Below are 22,272 nucleotides of genomic sequence, written 5' to 3' on the forward strand. Positions count from 1 at the left end.
GTGAATGAAAATATATTCCACGGGAGGTGATGAGGGGGTATCAGAGCTGGAGTAAAAAGGGCGGATAGAACTAGTGAATTATAAGAATGCATGGAGTATCACATCCTGTGGTGCAGAATCCTACTGGGGCTTGGTCCTGGTGTCTGCTGTGCCAGAATGATGCAGATGAATTTGTAGTGATGATTTCATTATTTTAAGCACAGAGTTTTTTTTTGTTTTTTTTTGTTTTTTTTTTAATGATACGGAGTTGGTTTTTTTTGTTTTGTTTTTTTTGTTTTGTTTTTTTCTGTGCATCTGAAAAGTTGACTTTTCTTTCCCCATCCTCTCTATACTTTCCTATCACCAGCTATCTGGAGGCAACCTGATCAGTCAGTTCTAAGAATCTCTGTTAGGAAATGCTTAAATGTATTTGAACTAGACAGCCACTGGGACAGTGACTATGGCGATCTCAGAACAATCAGAGAACATTGGTTGAATTTGAGAATATTAACAATGCCATAATAGACACCTATCTCTGGCTCATTGTTTAGTGGCAAAGTACACAAAATATGCCATTTACTTCATTTGCTTTGGAAAATGGCAACAATCCCTGCCCTCCCCATGCTCTTTATTTTTGAATTACTAATCTTTTGTGATATATAGTCTATTTTTGAACTTTTTTAAAACTGGAATTTTATAGCTCAGTTAAAAATCTTGAGATTCAGTAAATTGAGTCTGCTGTGCTTTCTACTGAATCTGTTTAGTCAGGTAGATTTTTGTACCTGAGTGCTGCAGTATAAAATGTATGAAGTCATCACTTGTATAATTTTACTATGTCTTGGAACCAAATAACACGTTGGATTTTTTTTTCTAAGTAATTTTTTAAATGTGTCCTATATTTTAGGTCGATTTGGTCAGACAACTCCACCACTTGTTGACTTTCTCAAGGACATTTTAAGAAGATATCCAGAAGGAGGACAGATTCTTAAGGTAGGACATGTGTTGTGTGCCTTTACATGTGTGAATTTACTTTGATAAAAATGAGACAGATTAAAATGAATTGGAAGTTCTAGAAGTGTTTAACTTTTAAAAAATTGTGTCTAGATTTAAATAGCTGTATCTGTTTCCCTCTGTGCCTGCGTGTATATGCTGGATAGGATGGGTTGAGAATGCAGCCATTGTAAACACGGGAGGTTTCAGAGGCAGAGGGACTCACTAAGTCGCTGTGTGCTGTGAGCGAGCGAACACAGTGTTGCTCTAGGAACACTTTGTAATTTTATGTAAGTGTATAGTGTAAAGTTATAAACATTATGTGAAACATCATGCAGAGCCTGTAAAAACCAACCAGTTGACCAAATGAACAAAATAATGCAAGACTCACATGCAGAAATCATGAACACATTTGACCTCTGGTTTTAGAGGTTTGCTTTTTAGGAGAATTTATTTAATAGGGTAATGATTTTAGTTATATGTTTCTCTTTACAATATATATTTTTTTAGTTTGAATATACTCCTCAAAAACTTAAAAAAATCCAAAAAACTGAACAACCATAAAAGAAAGCAATAGAAGATATAGCAAAATCAGGTTTTGCGTTTAAGCTTAATGAGAAAGCTCCTCAGTTAATTGTCAAAGTAGATCAACTATCATGCATTTTTCTTCTTGTTAATTTATGTAGTGTTTATTGCCTTTAATATCTTGGCCCTCATATTTTCTAGTTTGGATGCTAAGTTTTTAGAGTAAGGATTAGGCGTGTTTAATTGAATTTAAGTAGTCATGCTCTGATAGGCACTGATTGGGGGGGGATTGCTCCATCATTCGTGATTTTATTTTTTTGGTTTTATTTTTATTAATTTTTTTTGGTTTCAGGAGTAGAATTTACTGATTCATCATCAGTTATATATAATATCCAGTGCTCATCCTAACAGGTGCCTTCCTTAATACCCAGCACCCATTTAGCCCATCCACCATTCAGTTCCTTCCATCAAATCTTGTTTGTTCTCTATCATTGAGTCTTTTATGATTTGTTCTCTTTTTTTCTTTTCCCACACATTCATCTGTTTTGTTTCTTAAATTCCATATATGAGTGAAATCATACAGTATTTGTCTTTCTCTGCCTGACTTGATTCACTTAGCATAAAATCACTCTAGCTCCATCTTTGGCATTGTAAATGGAAAGATTTCCTTCTTTATGCTGGCTGAGTAATATACCATTGTGTATATATATGCCCCATATCTTCTTTATCCATTCATCAGTCGATGAACACTCTCTCCATAGTTTGGCTATTTTTGATAATGCTGCTATAAACAGTGGGGTGCATGTACCCCTTTGAATCTGTATTTTTTGTATCCTTTGGGAAATTCCTAGTAGTGCAATGGCTGCCGCTAGGGTAGTTAAAATTTTAACTTTTTGAGTAACCTCCACACTGTTTTCCAGAGTGGCCACACCACTCTGCACTCCCACCAAGAGTGTAAGGGGGTTTCCTTTTATCATCCTTGCCAACTTCTCATTTTCTGAGCTGTTCATTTTAGCCATTCTGACAGGTGTGAGGTGGTATCTCATCATGGGCTTTTTTTAAGATTTTATTTATTTATTCATGAAAGACACAGAGAGAGGCAGAGACATAGGCAGAGGGAGAAGTCGGCTCCTCACAGGGAACCTGATGTAGGACTCAGTCCTTGGACCTCTGAGTCACGCTCTGAGCCAAAGGCAGATAGATGCTCAACCACTGAGCCACCCAGTTGTCCCTAATTGTGGTTTGATTTGTATTTCCCTAATGATGAGTGATGTTGAATATGTTTTCATGTGTCTGTTAGCCATCTGGACAAAAATGTCTATTTATGTCTTCTGCCCCTTTCTTACCTGGGTTGTTTTTTGGGTGTTGAGTTTGGTAAGTTCTTTATAGATTTTGGATACTAGCTCTTTATCTCATAGGTCATTTGCATTTCCCATTCCATATGTTTGTTGCCTTTTAGTTTTGCTGATTGTTTCCTTCGCTGTGCAGAAGCGTTTTATTTTGATGAAGTCCTGATAATTCATTTTTACTTTTGTTTCCCTTGCCTCTGATGACATATCTATAAGTTGCTACAGCTGAGATCAAAAGGGTTGCTGCCTGTGTTCTCTGCTAGGATTTTGATGGTTTCCTGTCTCACTTTTAGGTCTTTGATCCATTTCAAATTTATTTTTGGATATGATGTAAGAAAGTGGTCCAGTTTCATTTTTCTGTATGTGGCTGTTCAGTTACCCCAGCACCATTTGTTGAAGAGACTGTTTTATTTCCATTGGATATTCTTTGCTTTTTTGTTGGGGATTAGTTGACCATATAGCTGTGGGTCCACTTTCTGGGTTTTCTGCTCTGTTCCATTGATCTCTGTGTCTGTTTTTGTGCCAGTGTCATACCGTTTTGATGATCACATCTTTGTAATAGTGCTCGGAGTTCAGAATCATGTTGCCTCCTGCTTTTCTTTTCTTTTTCAATATTACTTTGGCTATTTGGGGTGTTTTGTGGTTCCATATAAATTTTAGGATTGTTTGTTCCAGCTTTGTGAAAAATGCTGATGGTGGGGCTCCTGGGTGGCTCAGTTGGTTTAGTGTCTGAGTTTCAGCTCAGGCCACACTCTCAGGGTTATGAGATCAAGCCCTGCATCGGGCTCCATGGCCGATGGGGATTCTGCTTGAGATTTTTCTCCCTCTCCCTTAACACCCCTCTCTCTGCTCACATGCGCACACATACTCTCTCTAAAATAAACACATCTTAAAAAAAGGCTGGTGGAATTTTGATAGGGATTGCATTAAATGTGTAGATAGCTTTGGGTGATAGAGACATTTTAACAATGTATGTTCTCTCAATCCATGAGCATGGATTTTTTCCCCCCATTTCTCTGTGTCATCTTCAGTTTCTTTGATAAGTATTCTATGGTTTTCAGAGTACAGATCTTTTACGTCTTTGGTTAGGTTTGCTCCTAAGTATCTTACAGTTTTGGTGCAATTGTAAATGGGATCAATTCCTTAATTTCTCTTTCTGCTGCTTCATTATTGCTGTATAGAAATACATCAGATTTGCTTACATTGATTTTTATATCCTGTGACTTAGCTAAATTCACACATTAGTTCTAGCAATTTTTTGGTGGAGTCTTTTGGGTTTCCTACATAGAGAATCCTGTTTGCAGATAGTGAACATTTGGCTTCTTCCTTGTCAGTTTGGATGCCTTTTATTTCTTTGTGTTGTCTGATTGCTGAGGCTAAGACTTCCACTACTACGTTAAATAGTAATGGTGAAAGTGGACATCCCTGCCTTGTTCCTGACTGTAGAGGAAAAGCTGTCAGTTTTTTACCCATTGAGGATGATATTAGCTGTGGGTTTTTTGTATATGAGCTTGATGATGTTGAGGTGTGTTCCCTCTATCCTTACTTTGTTGAGGGTTTTTATCAAGAATGAATGCTATATTTTGTCAAATGCATTTCTGCATCTATTAAGGAGGTCATATGGTTCTTATCCTTTCTTTTATTAATGGAGTGTGTCATATTGATTGATTTGTAAATATTAAACCAGCCCTGCAGCCCAGGAATAAATCCCTCTTGGTTGTGGAGAATGATTCTTTTAATGTACTGTGAGATCCTATTAGCTAGCATCTTGTTGAGAATTTTTGCATCCATGTTCATCAGGGATATTGACCTTTAATTCTTTTTAATGAGGTCTTTGGTTTTAATCAAGGTAAACTCTGGCTTCAGAGTTTGGAAGTTTTCCTTCCATTTGTATTTTTTTGAACAGTTTAAAAACAATAGGTATTAACTCTTATTTAAATATCTGATAGAATTCCTTTGGGAAGCCATCTGGCCCTGGACTTTCGTTTTTTGGGAGATTTTTGATTATTGATTTCAATTTCTTTGCTGGTTATGGGTCTGCTCAAATTTTCTATTTCTTTTGCAGTTTTGGTAGTTTGTACGTTTCTAGGAATTTGTCCGTTTCTTCTAGATTGCTGAGTTTGTTGGCACATAATTTTTCATAATATTCTCATAATTGTTTCTATTTCTGTGGTGTTGGTTCTCATCTCTCCTCTTTCATTTGTGGTTTTATTTATTTGGGCCCTTTCTCTTTGCTTTTGATAAGTCTGGGTAAGGGTTTATCAATTTTATTAATTCCTCCAAAGAACCAGCTCTTAGTTTCATTGATCTGTTTTTTTGTTTGTTTCTATATCATTTCTCTCTGCTCTAATCTTTATTATTTCCCTTCTTCTGTATTTAGGCTTTATTTGCTGTTGTTTGCTACTTCCTTTACACTAAAGTTAGGATGTGTGAGATTTTTCTTGCTTCTCGAGGAAAGCCTGTATTGCAATTTACTTCCCTTTTAGGACTGTGTTTGCTGTATCCCAAAGGTTCTGGACTGTCTTTTTTTTTTTTTTTAATTTTTATTTATTTACGAGAGACAAGAGAGAGCGAGCGGCAGAGACATAGGCAGAGAGAGGCAGGCTCCATGCAGGAGCCTGACGTGGGACTTGATCCCAGGACTCTAGGATCACACCCTGGGCCAAAGGCAGGCACTCAACCACTGAGCCACCCAGGCATCCCTGGACTGTCATGTTTTAATTTTCATTTGCTTTTGTGTATTTTTAAATTTCTTCTTTAATTTTCTGGGTAATCTATTCATTCTTTAGTGGGATGTTCTTTAATCCCATTTGTGATCTTTCCAAATTTTTTCTTGTGGTTGACTTCAGGTTTCATAGCATTGTGGTCTGAAAATATGCATGGGATGATCTCAGTCTTTTTCTACTGGTTGCAGCCTGATTTGTGACCTAGTATGTGATTTGTTCTGGAGAATGTTGCATATGTACTCAAAAAGAATGTGCATTCTGTTGCTATAGGATGAAATGCTTTGAATACATCTGTTAAGTCCCATCTGGTCTAGCATGTCATTCATAGCCACTGTTTTCTTGTTGATTTTCTGCTTAGATGATCTGTCCATTGATACAAGTGAGGTCTTAAAGTCCTCTTACTGTCATTGTATTATTATCAGCGAGTTCCTTTATGTTTGTTATTAATTGATTTGTGTGTTTGGGTGCTTCCAAGTTGAGGGCATAAATATATACAGTTGTTAGATCTTCTTGATGGATAGACCCCTTAATTATGATATAATGCTCTTCTTCATCTTTTGTTACAGTCTTTAGTTTAAAATCTAGTTTATCTGATAAAAGTATCTACTTTGGCTATCTTTTGGCAGCCATTAGTGAGGTAGGTGTTTCTCTACCCCCTCACTTTCAGTCTGTAGGTGTCTTTAGGTTTAAAATGAGTCTCTTACAGGCAGCATATAGATGGGTCTTGTTTTTTGGTCCATGCTGGTACCCTGGGTCTTTTGATGGGAGCATTTACTTCATTTATATTCAGAGCGATTATTGACAGTAATTAATTTAGTGCCATTGTATTACTGGTAAAGTTGTTTCTGGAGATTTTCTCTGTTCCTTTCTAGTCTTTGTTGCTTTTGGTCTTTCTTTCCCACTTGAAGAGTCCCCTTTAATATTTCTTGCAGAGCTGGTTTAGTAGTCATGAACTTGTTTAGTTTTTGTTTGTCTAGGAAACTCTTGCTCTCTCCTATTCTGAATGAGAGCTGGATAGAGAATTCTGGGCTGCGTGTTTTTGCCATTCAGCAAATTGAATATACCACTGTCTTCTGGCCTGCCAGGTTTTTGGGGAGAGATCTGTGGTAAACCTGATCTGTTTCGCCTTATAAGTTAAGGACTTTTTTCCTCTTCTTTTAGGATTCTTTCTTTGTGTGTTTTGTGAATTTGATTAGGATTTTAATAATGACAGTAAATTGGAGCAATTTAAGTTCACATTTCAGAATAGGCATCAGTGGTTTACAGAAGGTTAGTTTGAAAACTTTTGTAGTAAGGTATTAGGGCAGTAAAGATGGGAATAATGTGGTTATTGTGTTGTTGGGGTGACAGAGGTGAATGGATTATTTTTCTTTCTTTCTTTCCTTCTTTTCTTAAGATTTTATTTATTTATTCATGAAAGTCAGGGAGAGAGAGAGGCAGAGATATAGGCAGAGGGAGAAGCAGGCTCTTCACAAGGAGCTTGATGCAGGACTTGATCCCAGATCCTGGGATCACACCCTGAGCTGAAGGTAGATGCTCAACCACTGAGCCACCCAGGCATTCCAAGAATACATTTTCAATGAAGATTTAGTTGGTGGTAATGGGAGTCGGGGCTCATCAGTTCATAAGTGAGTGAGTGAGGGCTGTGGGGATACAGGGCAATGGTCTGAGTGAGATCTTTGTATACCTTACAGTTAGGGAGCAAGCAGCTGATAGTCCTCCCAGGGTGTGTACTGTGTGTGCTGTGTGCGAGCCAGCTCAATATAATCTTGTTCTGTAGATACTGTAGTAGAATTCAGCCCTTGTAGGTTTAATTAATAGGAATCTTAGAAATACCTAGACCTAAATACCACTACCTTTCCTGATGTTTGTGGAAACATGTCCACAGATATTTTACTGACTTGCCCAAAGTCATGTGCAAATTGGCACATTTATTGCCTCTTCTCAGAGTCAGTTTGAAAGCTATCCCTTGAGAAACAAGTATACTATCTTGTTTTTTGTTCAGCTGGAAACTGATAGTTGGGGTCTGAGACTTAGGGTTTTATGTTCCATTTTCTTCATAACTGCTCCCTAAAATGCACATAAATCACAAATAGATACTCAAATGAAAACAAGATCCAACCTCGAAAGTCCTATCATTTTATAGGTAACATTGTATTTTGCTACCCATTTAATTCTTTTTTCTGTCTTTTATATTATAAAGTCCTAATGTAAGTAAAATTGCCAATTTTTAGGAATTCTTTTAGACTAAATGCGATAGGGATTGGTCTTAAAAATCTTTTGAGAGATAGGCAGATGTATAAATAGGAGCAGTTTGTAGCTGATGATGTAGATAAGGGCGTGGTTCAAAATTTCTTGTTCCAGGTTCAATAGCAGATGGGCTAGGACTCCCCAGCCTTTCAGCGCGCACTGGGTCAACTAACACCATACCATATCTCAAAACTAGCTCTCCACTTCTGCTCTGTCCCCTCACTCAGTCTTCTGTTGTCTCAGAGCCTGTGGGCACTGTGTCCCTTTCCTGTCTGGTAAAGGTTTTGCTGTTGGCATTGCCGTAGGATCAGTATAAGTTCTCCTCACTTCTTATCTGTCTTCACTGCTCCCTCCCCTCATTTAGGGTGAATAATACAAGGTGAATATAACCATTTGATTTGGTTTGATCTAAGTCAGAGCTCATCCAGGCAGTTGCCTTACTAAATTTAATCAAGGCCCAGAATAAGCAAGAAATATTTTCTTGAGTTCATTTCAAGTTTGATGATGATGGCATTGGCTTTAAGAGTTGGACTCTTATTTCAGAGTCTGGTGCTCCCTTCAAATGAACCAGCGCCCAACATGTTGTTGGTAGGCATGCCAAAGTGATAGGGGTTGTGAGACTGTGAGGATGTTTTTGCAGTTGCCAACGGGCGTGATTTTGCAGTTTGCTTTTTTCTTTCTACGTTGCGGAGGTGCGACCGCTCATCCACCAAACAAATAACATTACTATCTTCTTTATGAGAAAGGAATGAATCAGTTCTGACTGTGCAGACGCTTTCGGCTCTAGTACAGGGGAAAGACAGGTTCATCTCTCAACTTCTCAAGAATGCAGAATACTAGTGGGTACATTAAGACTGGTACATTTTTCCTAAGAGAAAGTTATCTTTGTAAGGAAGTGATAAATCGAAGTCTGTGTTTAGTCACTGCTTTGAGAATAAAGTACCTGTCCCAGAAAGAGAACAGTCTGCGCAGCTCTCGGAAATGGAATAATTTCTTTTGAATAAAGGCCTTGGGTAGATCATAAATAAGAGAGTTATAAATAGTCTCAGGATTTGTATTTGGAACTAGGAGATAGCAAGTCAAAAATCACATTTTAGGTGTATGATCAGAGAAAGACTCAGAAGCTCTCAACCATATTCTCGATGCCTATGACAATTACTTGCAGTCATATCCCCACTGCATTTAAAGGTAATGATGCCAATAGTGAGTTTCTGTTACTTAAATACAATTACTTTTTAAATGTTATGGGTAAATTCAAAGATGGGTGGTGGATTACTGTATTATTAAATTTTTTTTGATATATTTCTTGATTAGGAACTAATTCAGAATGCAGAAGATGCGGGGGCCACGGAAGTTAAATTTTTATACGATGAAACTCAGTATGGAACGGAGACTCTTTGGTCAAAAGATATGGCACAATATCAGGGTAAGAGTCAATAATTAAGGACAAGTTTCATTTTTTGTGTTAACAGGTGATTTTTAGTGATTTACAGTACTCTGATACAGTCCGACTGCCAGTTATTTGTCCTGCACTTCTTGGCATACTTAGTTCCACTTTTTCAGATGCATTTCTCTGCTTTTGATGGGTAGGAGTCCAAGTCAGTATCTTTAGAGAACAAAGTAAAAATCTTGAAACTCAAAGTAACAATGTAAATGCATGGGCCTCTCATTCTATTCAGTGAACTTGTGAGTTATATCATTAGGAGGACAGAAGGACACCCTTTCCACAAATATACCACTTCTCTACATTTAGAAGGAAGTATTCTTTTCTACTTTTACGGTACCCTTGAGCTGTTTTGATGTGGGGTGGGAAGAAGGATTGAAGGAGATGAGGGAATAAGGATGATGAAAGGAAAGACAGTAAGAACCATGACCAATAAACTGCTGGTTCCTTAGTCCTACTCTGACGTGCTGTGTTCAAAAGAATGTCTGTAACTGAGTGCAATGTAAAAGTCAATAGGATGATACACACCATACATACGACTACATGTGATTATATGTAAGAGAATGACTACATATGATAGAAGATCATTGAAAATAAGGATTGGTTCAGATGTTCCTGAGTAATACTTGTGAAGAGGTGTAAGTCATATATTTTTGAAAAGATGTTTTATGATTTAGGAGAGTAATCAACATTAATGGTTAAATACTTTAACGTTATCTATTTAACATTATAGCTGATACATTCATTCTTTAGTCAGATTTGTGATAGCCAAGTCACACTTGTTTGTTGTGTGAAGACAGACCTAATGCACCAGGAGGCTGCATTGTAGCCCTGACCCCTCCTGTCTTGGTGATGGGGGCAGGCTGTCTCTCTGCCATCGTTCAGTTTTATAATGAGAGGAGTACTAAGCCAGGAGTCCTGGTTCTAGGCTTCCCTGATTTATTGTAGCCATCGTTGAAAGATACCAGGTGTGGATAGGAGGATCCTGGTCCTGCACAGGCCCTCCACAAGGCATGTCTCCACTGGGCACCGATTTACCTGCCCTCACTCTGACCCTCATATTTACTTATCATGATTAAATGGGTGGCCTGGCCCCCGCTTAATTTCAGTCTGCTCTTCTATACATGGTAATAAGAATAAAATCTGCCTCCAAGTTATTTTTTGGATAAATGAGCTCATTTGTGTGATACTTTTATGTTTGGTGTCACACTGATATTATTATGTGTATACCGTAGAGTCATAAAGGTGACAGTGTGAGGAGATCCTAGAAATGTTTTGCATCAAACTCCTTCCTAAAGTCTATGATTTTTTGTTTCTAGCCTTGACTTCACTTCTTTTTTTAAAAAAATATTTTAAACAAGATTATTTAACTGAATTTGTGAATAAGTGCAGTTGACCCTGGAAAATTGTAGGGGTAAGGGGTGCCAACCCCCGTGCAGTCAAAAATCTATGTGTAACTTCTGATTCCCCTAAAACTTAACTACCAACAGCCTACTGTTGACCAGAAGCATCTTATCCATAACATAGTAACCCGTAGTTTGTATACTATATGTATTATATACTATATTCTTACAATATGCTAAACTAGAGGAAAGAAAATGCAAAAAAATCATTAAAGAGAAAGAAAACACATTTATAACACTTATCAAAGAAAATTGTTGTATAATCCATGCAACTCAAACCCGTGTTCAAGGGTTGGCTGTATTTAGAGAGAGTCTCTTCAAAGTATTTTCAGATGAACTGATTTAAAATGAACCTGGACACATAAAAGTAGTGAGAAATGATCTTTTATAGCTTTATGTAACATGAGGACCCTATATGCTCTTGCATATTTGAGATTGTCCTTCTCTTACGTTCAGATGTCAGTGTTCAGATGTCAGTGTTATGTTAGCTGGTATCATCTTAGATCTTAGTTTTGTTTCCCTTTATTGATACTTAGTTATGCAGAAGAGAACTTTTCAGTTCACCTTGTTTTTGTTCTTTTTTATATAATCAGATGACAAAAGGCTCAGTCTGTCAAATTGAAATGCATAGGAATGAGGAGATTGCACCCATTTTCACACAATAAGGATTTCAGAGATGTGGTTAATGAAGAGACATAGTGAAGGAAGTGTGGAGAAGTCTTGGACTCCCAGCACCTCCCCTAGGTCCATTCATGCTGTGTGGGACACAGCTGGGCCTACAGTTAGCAGAGGTGGACTCTGAGTGATGTATGCAGGCCTTCTCCTGCACAAAAGGAGCTGTTTTAATCATAAAGAAGTTCATGTTTTTCTCTGATAATTAAATAGCTTGTGACTTTTTCAGGGAGTTCTGTCTCATAAATCTATAAATTCCAGGTTTACTTAAAATAAGGAGGTTCTGTAAGTACCCACTAGGCTCCCCTGCTAGCAGGTAGTGTTAGTGTGTTTGCCCAGAGATCTGTCATAAGCATTTATACAAGGAGATTTGGCTGGGTTCTCTCTCTCTCCCTATTCTCTTTTAAAAGGAGAAAGTAGATTGCGGGCCTGCTGCTAACCTTTCCTTCCTTCCTACATAACTTTTGTTTGAGAAAATTTTCTGAAGAGATTTATTTTGTTACTTCACTCTCAGAATCCAGAGGCACCCTTTCAATCAGGGTGGATTAGGATATTTTGGAATTGATCTGCAAGGTGGAGGTGGAGATTCAGTGAGATTCAAGATTAAATCTCCAGGATGAGTATGATTCCAGGATGAGTATAATCAGATAATTCCATGATTAAAATCGTGGACTAAGAACTGGATTATACCTGCTAGACGCAGGAGCCAGTGAAGAGCGAAGCATCTAGCTGACTCGCCCAGTTGTCTGCTGGTTGAGGTGGGCTCGTCGGAGCGCCACCTGGTTCAGACACTGACTAGCCCCTGTGTAAGGCATGCTCCAGAAGCCAGTGTACAGGGCAGTTCCATGATAGTTCCTGGCAGTTCCGGGTGACGGGTGGTTGTCACCTGTCTCCTTCCTGCTAGGAGCTCACTGACGGTGTTGGACGGGAGACAGTTTTGGTGCGTCAGTAAGGCTTGGAGAAGGAGGATGTGAGGAGGAAATTCTTATTTATGAGAAGTACTACTTTGTTTGAATTTGTAAGAACCTGCATCTATTGTTTTGTAATTTGACAAATGTTTTGTAAAAGCAGCTGGGCAGCAAAGGGTTTTCGGGTTGACAGTGGGAAGGAAGGGAGGTCTTCCTTCAGGCGGGTAGCTCTGCTCTGCTCCTGGCAGTGTTAGTGGCGTGTTCGCTGCTGGATTTCTGATTCCCTTCTGTAGCCCTTCCAGTTACACAGGTTCTCTCCAGATTCTGGTCTCGGTGTTCGGCGTTGTGAGTTTCTGTGGTTCCCGTTTCTGTGTCTTCATAGGTATTTTTAATGGAGGTTTGGAGTTGGCAGGACCAGACACTGTTCACCAGATGCCACTCTCGACTGGCTGTCGTTGGCTATCATTGGCTAATAGGATACTTACTGTATTAAGATTCCTGTAGTAATATCTTGCTAATTGTAAGTACTCACTGCGTTGGGTACCACCCATGACTCCAACAGGAACAGGATCTGACCGTTCAGGCGTTGACTCTGTGCTAGGTGTTGTGCTTGGCCCTCCTTTGTACTGTGTCATTTGAGCTCCCACACTTCTTTGCAACGCAATACTGTTCTCCTTACTTTATAGATGAGCAGACGAGGAGACTGAGCCTTCAAGACTTCCTTTTGCCTGAAGTGATGCAGGTGGTAACGGTAGAGCTGGGTCTGAAATCCAGCGTCTGTTTCAGCTACCACATGCTCCTCCTCGGAAAGGCCTCGCAGTCTGGACGACTCTCCTGTCCATTCTTACACTATTTGACACACAGCACCAGGCCATTTTTGTAAAACAGGCAGGGGCCAGTGTCCCCGTATCTGAGCTCGAATTTATAGGCGAGTGAAGAGAAGCTTCTGGGGGAGCTGGGAGGGCTCTCTTTGTTCATGTCGGTGGGAGTTCCACAGGTTTCTTCACTTTGTAAGAATTCATCGAGCTGTACACTTAGGATCTTTGCACTTCATTGTATGTTATATTTCAGTAACTCTTTAAAAGAACAGTGTTTTAAATATGATGAATTACTATAAACATATTCAAAGAATGTTAGAGATTCTGAAGTTTCAAAAGGGTGTTCTAAAAGTATTTTGAATTATCAATTCACGTTTTAAATTCAAATATTTTGAGTTTTAATGATGACTTTTTAAAGGAATGTTTTGGAGACAGGGTAGTATTATTCCAAAGTGCTGATTTTAAAATCTGTCACATTAATGATTGTTTTAGTTATACAGGTAATGGCTTGTACAGAAAAAATCCAGAGGCTGACAAAAACAAGTTGATTGTTTATTATTATTATTCAGGATTATTTTTCTCCATATGAAATAATATATTAATAAGGTTTCTTAAAATAGCAAGTCTCCTTAGTACATTTATAGGTTATTCCATTAAAAAAAATTAAATATGCCATTTAGGAATAAATTTTATATAGTAATAGTATACTGTGATTAATTTCCTTGTTTGCTCTGTGGTTTGGATGTCTAAGGATCATAGCATCCTTAATTTTTCCTTTTTGGAGTTTTGGCCAGCAATATTTTTTTCTTTCTGCTAGCAATTTTTACCATTAAGTTTGTGTTTTTATTTTTATTATGAAAATTGGAATTATAGTGTAAAATCCGGTAATTCCATTCACTTCTCTTATCTTTTACGGAATAAGCAGGTTTATGTAGGGGAAGCTCTTGGAAGAGGACCGAATGCCATGGCTTACTTCTTTCTGAATACCTGCATGTGTATTTTACTTTTAAAAAATTTTTATTATGTTTCTATGCATGTGCATTTTAACACCCAGGGCCAGCTCTGTATGTATACAACAATGCAGTTTTCACTCCAGAGGACTGGCATGGCATTCAGGAAATAGCAAGAAGTAGGAAAAAGGACGACCCCCTGAAGGTTGGAAGATTTGGAATTGGATTTAATTCTGTCTATCATATAACAGGTATAGTATTTGGTTTTTCAGTCATGGTTGTGAAAATTATTTTAACCGTCTTTTGTAATTTATTTGGTTAACTTTGGAGATGATACTGTTTTAAAAGGCATCTTTTTCAAATTCTCTGGCAGCAGCAAGGAGTATGCCAGTGAAATACCAATGTGTTTTGAGTTTTCTAAAGTTGCCATGGTCAGTATACCAAAGTTTCCTCATGTGATGCTAAAAGTTAATGTCATGATCTGGTGGGCTCAGTGTAATAGTATATATTAATCCATTTTATATGAGATTTGAAACGTAGCTCTTGAAATGCCTACACAAATTGTTTCTGCTCTAAAAATTTTACACTGAATATCTTTGAGTCAGACAAACTGATTTTCACAGATTTTCTTGTACATATCTTTAAATACTAGGAGATTAAAGAGAAAGTATAATGCTCAGTAGTACTGAATAACAAAGTGAAGATCTTTGATTCTGGTTTCTCAACAATTTCCTCATAAAAATTTTGTTCTTTTTAAACTTTTGAGTATTGTAAAGATTACTTTTAAATCATGCTTGTTTCTAGAAAGAATATGAGGAGTCTGGTTCAGAGTTACATAAGAAGTACTTGAAACTCTTCCTGTAGATATCTCTAAGATGGCTATTCTTCCAGAGTCAAAGCAACCAGTATTTACCATAGTTTGTGATAAAAAGTTTTTTGTGGAATTGGCACTTGGCTGTGGTTTAGTTTCAAACTCTGCATTTTGAACTTGCAAAAGAGAGACTGAGCTAGCTGGCAGAGCTATAGCTATAGCTTGGGTGACCATATAGTTTATTGTTCAAACTGGGACACCTGTCAGAGTGGAAGAGGGTGGGTGGTATCATTCCCTAACAGCTGACCTGAATTGGGGCTGTCCTTGGCAAGTGGGACATTGAGTCACCCCCATTATAAGGTTGGTTTTAGTAAGCCTATATTTTTATTGCATTTACATTATTATAGTATATTGTATAACACAAATATATTAAATTTATGTCACAATTATACATGAACGTTAACGTTGATGTGTTCAACCATTTTCGAGTTACCCCTCAGGTGTGTGACATGTGGAAGTTTTAAAATTTTATAGGGGCATGCTTGTGAGTTGCCTAAACGTGGAGACTGTTGTGCAGGAATGATTTTGTAGTCAGAGAGTCTAGCTGACTGTGAACGTCTGCATATCTCTGGATGTTCCTTGCTTGAGAATGAGCATGTTGATGTCAGACAGTATTAACTGGAGTGCTGTTCTATAATCTGAGAATTTGCAAAGGTCATGCGTTATGCTTTACAACCATCAGGAGTCTCTGACATAATTTCAGTAACGGGAGTGCAGACACGATGTAAAGGGAGTGTAGCCCAGAGTGCCATCCCACCACATTGTTGATCGATTGAGTGGCTGGGTTGGTGGATGTCACATTTCCCACTTAAAATATCTGAAATTTTAGGGGTCCGTGGTTGTGACGGCTCTGCCTTATGTGGATAACCTTAAATATTAAAGGTGCTAAAGGTGCATGAAGGTTTGGTGCTAAAGTCAGCATGTGAGGCAAAACCTGTCAAAACTTATAAGGACTTGAAGTCCTTATGAAGGCACCATGGTGAAGAATTTCTCTAAGTAGAGAGCACCTGACACATCTAGTTTCTCTGCCAGTGTCTCCGTATTCTGTCTGTGGTTGAGAAATAAGCGAAATAGTTGCTCTTGGCTTTAGGAGCCATACTATACAAAAAATGTGTCTTGAGCAGCACTGGGTTTAGGTTCTGCATGGTGAGGTGTGCTCAGTGTGAGAAGCACAGGGGTGGAGGCCACCTGGGGGGCTTGTGAACACTCACTCCAGGGCCTTTGCTAACTGAGTTACATGGTGGGCAGAGTCACCTGTGCTGTGATTTCTCTCCCCCTCTTTTCAGAGAATCTGAGTAAAATTTTTATTTTGAGCATAGGATGCAACTCTTTTGTATAGTTGTGTTCAGGTGGCTGTGGAGGCTGAGTACAAATATACAGATACCCTTTACATATTTAATAGTTTAGTAGGTATTTCACAGTAATCATTTCAGGTTTCTCTGCCTGGTACTGACTGATTCAAAAGCGAAATTACTATATTTCATATGCAGAGAATTACATTTCTGAAGCTAAATTTAGTTTGTTATTAGATAAATCTGTGTTAAAGTCACTTTATGGTTTATGCTTTTCCACATACGATATCTTGATAGTAGCTATGCATCATAGTTACAGCTGTCCATTAAATTTCAGCATCAATCATGACTGTTGAATTTTTCTTTACAGATGTTCCTTGTATCTTTAGTGGTGATCAGATTGGGATGCTAGATCCTCATCAAACGCTTTTTGGTCCACATGAATCAGGCCAATGTTGGAATCTCAAAGATGACAGCAAAGAAATTAGTGAACTTTCTGACCAGTTTGCGCCATTTATTGGCATTTTTGGAAGCACCAAGGAAACGTTTGTAAATGCCAATTTTCCAGGAACGTTTTTCCGTTTCCCTCTTCGCCTACAGCCTTCCCAGCTTAGTAGTAACCTCTACAATAAGCAGAAAGTTCTTGAGTTGTTTGACTCCTTCAGGGCAGATGCAGACACAGTGCTGCTCTTCCTGAAGAGTGTGCAGGATGTCTCCTTACATGTCCGAGAGGCCGATGGAACTGAGAAACTGGTGTTTAGGGTGACTGCTAGTGAAAATAAGGCCCTGAAACATGAGCGGCCCAATTCTGTAAAGATCCTGGAAACTGCAATAAGTAACTATTGTAAAAAGATTCCAAGCAATAGCATCACCTGTGTCACATATCACATAAACATAGTTTTAGAAGATGAGAGCACTAAGGACGCGCAGAAAACATCGTGGCTGGTCTGTAACAGTGTGGGCGGGCGAGGGATTAGCGGTAAACTTGATTCTCTAGCTGATGAACTGAAGTTTGTCCCAATCATTGGAATAGCCATGTCTTTATCGAGAGATGATGAAGAAAAAGGAGCAACAGCTGATTTCTCAGGAAAAGCCTTCTGTTTTCTGCCTTTGCCGCCAGGTGAGGAGAGCAAAACAGGCCTTCCAGTTCATATCAGTGGGTTCTTTGGCCTGACTGACAATCGCAGAAGCATCAAGTGGCGAGAGCTGGACCAGTGGAGAGACCCTGCAGCCCTGTGGAATGAGTTTCTCGTCATGACTGTTGTCCCTAAAGCCTATGCGACTCTCATCTTAGATTCCATAAAACGTCTGGAGACCGAAAGGAGCTCCGATTTTCCCTTGTCAGTTGACCTCATCTATAAGCTTTGGCCTGATGTGAGCAAGGTCAGGGTGCACTGGCAGCCGGTGTTAGAGCCTCTGTTTAACGAGCTGTTCCAGAACGCAGTCATGTATTCCCTTAGCAACCAGTGGGTCAAGTTGGAGCAGGCTTACTTCTCGGAACTGGACGAAAGTTGGGAATGCACGAAAAGTGTGCTCAGCTACCTCCAGAGCTCAGGGAAGCATATTGTCAAGGTTCCCCCCAACCTCGCTGCTGCCGTTCAGCTCGCTGCCTCCAGTGCCAAACCTGTGAGGAAGGTGACTCCCGCCTGGGTGCGGCAGGTTTTGAGGAAGTCTGCGCACCCCGGTGGTGCCCAAGACAAGCTTCACCTTCTGGAATTCGTGCTTTCTGACCAGGCCTATAGTGAACTTCTGGGCTTAGAGCTGCTGCCTTTACAAAATGGAAATTTTGTGCCCTTCTCCTCATCCGTATCAGATCAAGATGTTATTTATATTACCTCAGAAGACTATCCAAGGTAGAGCTCATGCTTCTGCAGTGCTCGTTCCCTTGAGGGCCCCTCCCCCCTTCCTCTCTCCCCCTCCCTCCCTCTCCTTTATTGTGAAATCCATTGCTCATCCATGTAGATTTTGTAGTCAGGAAGACTTTTGCAGAAATCCTTTGTTAAACTATGGTAAGGCACATTTTTACATCCTAAAGTGAAAAAGCATTGAAATGTTGGTCAGCCAGAAACGTACTGAACAGGTGTTTCTCTTGGAAATCTCAGTAACAGGACCCTGAAAACAATGGTTATAAAGTACTAATGATAACGAAGTAAGATGTGTCTATAATGAATTATTTTGATGACATTTAATGAGGATAGTACATTAATTTAACTGAGGATGTGTATGTCATCTCAGAAAATAAAGGTGATTTTATCTAAGATGTTTAGACTACTTGGACTTGGATATGGTGCATGAGGCCACCATATTTTAAAGTGAAGCCTAAGTAATATTCAATCAAAAAAGTATTATAGTGTGATTTGGTATGTGCATTATAATTCTATGTAAAATAGAACATTTAACTGACTTGAAATTACAAAATTGAATTACTTTACCTTAGAATCGTTAGAAGGTTATAATTGCTGTGTTCCTTTCACTTTTTAGGTCCCTTTTCCCAGGTCTTGAAGGAAGGTTCATTTTGGATAGCTTGAAGCCTCACCTCATCGCTGCTTTAAAGGAAGCTGCCCAAACCCGAGGTATTATAGTTGTTCTGTTGTTTTTTTAAATAAACCTATTGCTAAAAATATTAAGTTTTTATAAGTTTTCTTTGAAGTTGAGCCAATATGAAATTGCCAAGAGTTTTCCATTCTAGACCTGTAAGTTAGCAATTTCAGTTGGTTCAATCTAACGTAATTGTTAGATTTTAAGGCATTTCAGTACTAGATTCTAAAAGAGTCCAAAAGTCGGGTATTGTATTTCAGAACCTCTTCTGTCATGGGAGGGTGGTATACACGTATGGTAATTTCTTACACAACTTTTAATGCTTTCCCATTTCCTTTCTCACATGCACACCTAAGTCTCCCATTTTGTAGCCCGGATAGTAGTAGCACAGATGTTGTTGATTGGGTTGCATGGAGACGAAGAGGAAAGTTTGATTCCAGGTCAGAAGCTCATGTGTGCGGGGAGCTTTGGTCTTGCACCTGCCAGCTTTGTGTCGCCCATACCACCCTGTCCTCAGAGTTCTTGTGACCATGCTGGGTCGGCTCCAGGTCTGCACTGCCTCCAGCTGCAGACACATGAAAGTGTCAGGAAAGGGGACTCTTGAGGTCTTGGCAAAGGATGTCCTTTATTGAGAATTCTTTTTAGGGAGAGACAGAGTGATTTGGGAGAAAAAAATCACCATGGTTCTCAGTTTAATAGTATCTTTCAACTTTTGTGAGCATCCTTGCCCTTATTAAACCATTGCTTGAACTCTTTCTTTCTAAGTCAGATATTGCCCTGAAAAATTCTGGGTTTGTCCCATTGTTTAAGGTTAGAAAGCACATTTTTTGTGGCATTGTCTTTTATTGCATCTGCTCTTTTCTTCTGAAGGAAAATGACTAAAGGAAAGTTGCTGGTCATTGTACATCTTGACTCATTTAAATAAAAGTGAAAGGAGTTGGGATGGGGGAAGCGAGCTAAGGATGAGCCCAGGCGAGACCGAAGGAAGAGGAATCTGCAGTGCTGTTACCATAAGGATCTATAACTGTGAGCAAGGAATTGGACGTGGATCTTTCCACTATCCAGATTATTCACTGAATTGGGAATGGTCATCTTCAAAGCCTTTGAGGGAGTCTAAACTTGGATTCCTATAACCCTACTGTTCTTTTCTCCAAAGTTTTAGAAATCCTTATTTTTCAGAATCTGTATGACAGTCTCTTTTAAAAACTGCACATTGCAATATAATGTACATACAGAAGAGTACATGTCATAAATGTAGGTTCAGTGCACTTAAGATTTTATTTATTCATGAAAGACACAGAGAGGCAGAGACACAGGCAGAGGGAAAGCAGGCTCCCTGCAAAGAGGCCAGTGTGGGACTATCCCAGGACCCTGGGATTACGCCCTGAGCTGAAGGTAGACACTCCATTGCTGAGCCACCCAGGTGCCCCTCAGTGCAGTTTTATAAACCAAATACATGTAGATCAAAACCCAGAAGATTGCCCACACCCATACTCTGCCTCTCTGGTCCTAACCACTCCCACCGTGATCCTGGAGTCTAGTAGCACAGATTAGCTCAGCTAGTTACTGTGCTTTCTGAAAGGGGAAATCATGCGATATGTGCCGTGTCTGTTTCTCTGACTTCCTCTTATGTTTGTGAGATCCATCCAGGGTAGCTGAGTTATAGATCATTCTTTCTCATTGTGTGTTATATTACTTTCTTTTGGAGAGAATGTTTTTGTTAAGGGCTAGTAGTTTCTCAGGTGGATATGGATTTGGAAATCAGCCCAGTTATTCAAGTTTTTTAGAACCAAATCAGGTGAAAAGGGTACAAATCCAACAGAATAATACTGCTTTAACTGGAAACTTTTTAGATACCATGTGGCACAGGGCATGGCCACAACCTGCCTGTTCATCCTTAAGTGGGAGTACCTGTTGTTATATTTTTGGGGAAGAGTTAAGTTTATACATTTACTGACATAATTTGACATTTTTGTAAAGTTGTGTCTTTGTACTTTGGGTATCTACTTTGGATTCTGATTTGTTTTTTGGAATTATACCATAAGCACTGTTTTTTCTCTGGTTCTTTGTTAATTTTCTCTGGACTGTTACACTAGATGGGACATGTTGACTGTTTTTGCTTGTCACCCATAATGTATAGCTTGGTTCTCCCAGACATTATCTTCAAGGTCACTTTTCTTTATCTCAGTTAAAGTGTATGCTACCATTCTCATGATTATTAAGTAATCCTAACCTCTGGCCTTTTCAGTATTTTATCTGGCCCATGGGTGATAGGTGCCTGCCTCCTGGGCATCTTCCCTATTATTTTTGTACAATTAGTTCCAGGCAAAAAGTAATTTTTCATACTAGTTTGTTGCCTTTAACAGTTTTAACGTTTGGGGGGTATTATGATGTAGAGCCTGATGAGGATCCAGTAAGTTAAACCCTTGCTTTGTTTTTCTGAGAGCTGAGTTTGTAAAGAGATGCCCTGAGAGGAGTCCAGCAGATAAACGTCACAGATCACCTCTGACGTCCTGATAATTCTGGTAGTGGAGATCATGGCTGGGGACAGTGGCTTGCTTCTGCCCTTGATCCAGAATCATCCAGATCAGCTCACTGGTCTATGCACAGGCCGCGTGGAAGACTCCAGGCTGTCCTACATGGGTCCTGCCCTGCACAGCGCAGTGTGGGGGAGAACCCCCCCGCCCCCCAGGCTTCCTAGAAACGTGCAGATTCTTTTTCTGAAGTTACCAGTCAGATCAGTCATTCCGCTGTCGGATGGCGTGGGGCAAATGGAGGGGATGAGTGAGTGTTGGAGGGGAGAGGCCGTGTCATTTTTATAGAGCTCCCTTCATGTGGTGGGGAGCATCACACATGTACAACATTTGAGTTTGTATTTAGTATTTTAATTTTTTACCCTATATAATGGTTATGTGGCTGTTTTGCTGACATACAGACTGTGGACTTCTGTTTATTCACTATCAGTAACAAGTGGTTGCCTGGTTTTGAAAGTGCTGTTGCATGGAATTGTAACATGAGGTATTTTTTCTCTGCAGTGGGTGCTTCTCTGACTCCAGAGCTCTGATAGAATCTGTCTCATTTGATAGTGGTACTTGTATCACATTTAGAGTCCTGAGCTAAATATTGAGTAACTGCTTTTGCTTTCACCGTTTGCCTCTACTGCCCCTTTGCTGTTAGCATGAAACATGTTTCTGTGTATCCCATTTTGGGGAAAACAGAACAGACTTGACTTTGATTACCTTTCTTGTATTCTGTCCTGGTCCATGGTCCAGCTTCTAGAAAGAATAGGATATGCCTATGGTCTGTACCTCCTCCTCATCTGTTAGCACGGCAGATGAGCCTTTGCTTCTGCTAGATTTCCAATAAAATTGCCAGGCTGAGGTCACCAGTTAATGACTTTTTTATTGTTAAATCCAGTGGACTTATGTGGTTGCTTTTACCTAATCTCCGTGAAGCTTAGAGGATGCTGCTCATGTCCTTTCTGAGCTCCTTGGCTTCATGACACCATTCTCTTTTAGTGTCTTTATGCTTCTTTGCCTGCTTCCTGGAGTTATTTG

At 39.3% G+C, this 22,272-nt stretch overlaps 1 protein-coding gene across 3 annotated transcripts in view; it reads left to right on the forward strand.

The window, feature by feature from the left end:
• SACS (sacsin molecular chaperone) overlaps window positions 1-22,272 on the forward strand; it is an 89,802-nt gene that overhangs the window by 46,732 nt on the left and 20,798 nt on the right. For all 3 annotated transcript variants that reach the window (XM_072795774.1, XM_072795776.1, XM_072795775.1), the window contains 5 exons: window positions 884-969; window positions 9,134-9,245; window positions 14,119-14,265; window positions 16,548-18,030; window positions 18,659-18,750. In XM_072795774.1, the coding sequence (XP_072651875.1) occupies window positions 884-969; window positions 9,134-9,245; window positions 14,119-14,265; window positions 16,548-18,030; window positions 18,659-18,750 (1,920 nt within the window). The remainder of the gene's footprint in view (window positions 1-883; window positions 970-9,133; window positions 9,246-14,118; window positions 14,266-16,547; window positions 18,031-18,658; window positions 18,751-22,272) is intronic.

Source organism: Canis lupus, chromosome 24 (genome assembly GCF_048164855.1).
Source record: "Canis lupus baileyi chromosome 24, mCanLup2.hap1, whole genome shotgun sequence".
Lineage (NCBI taxonomy): Eukaryota > Metazoa > Chordata > Mammalia > Carnivora > Canidae > Canis > Canis lupus.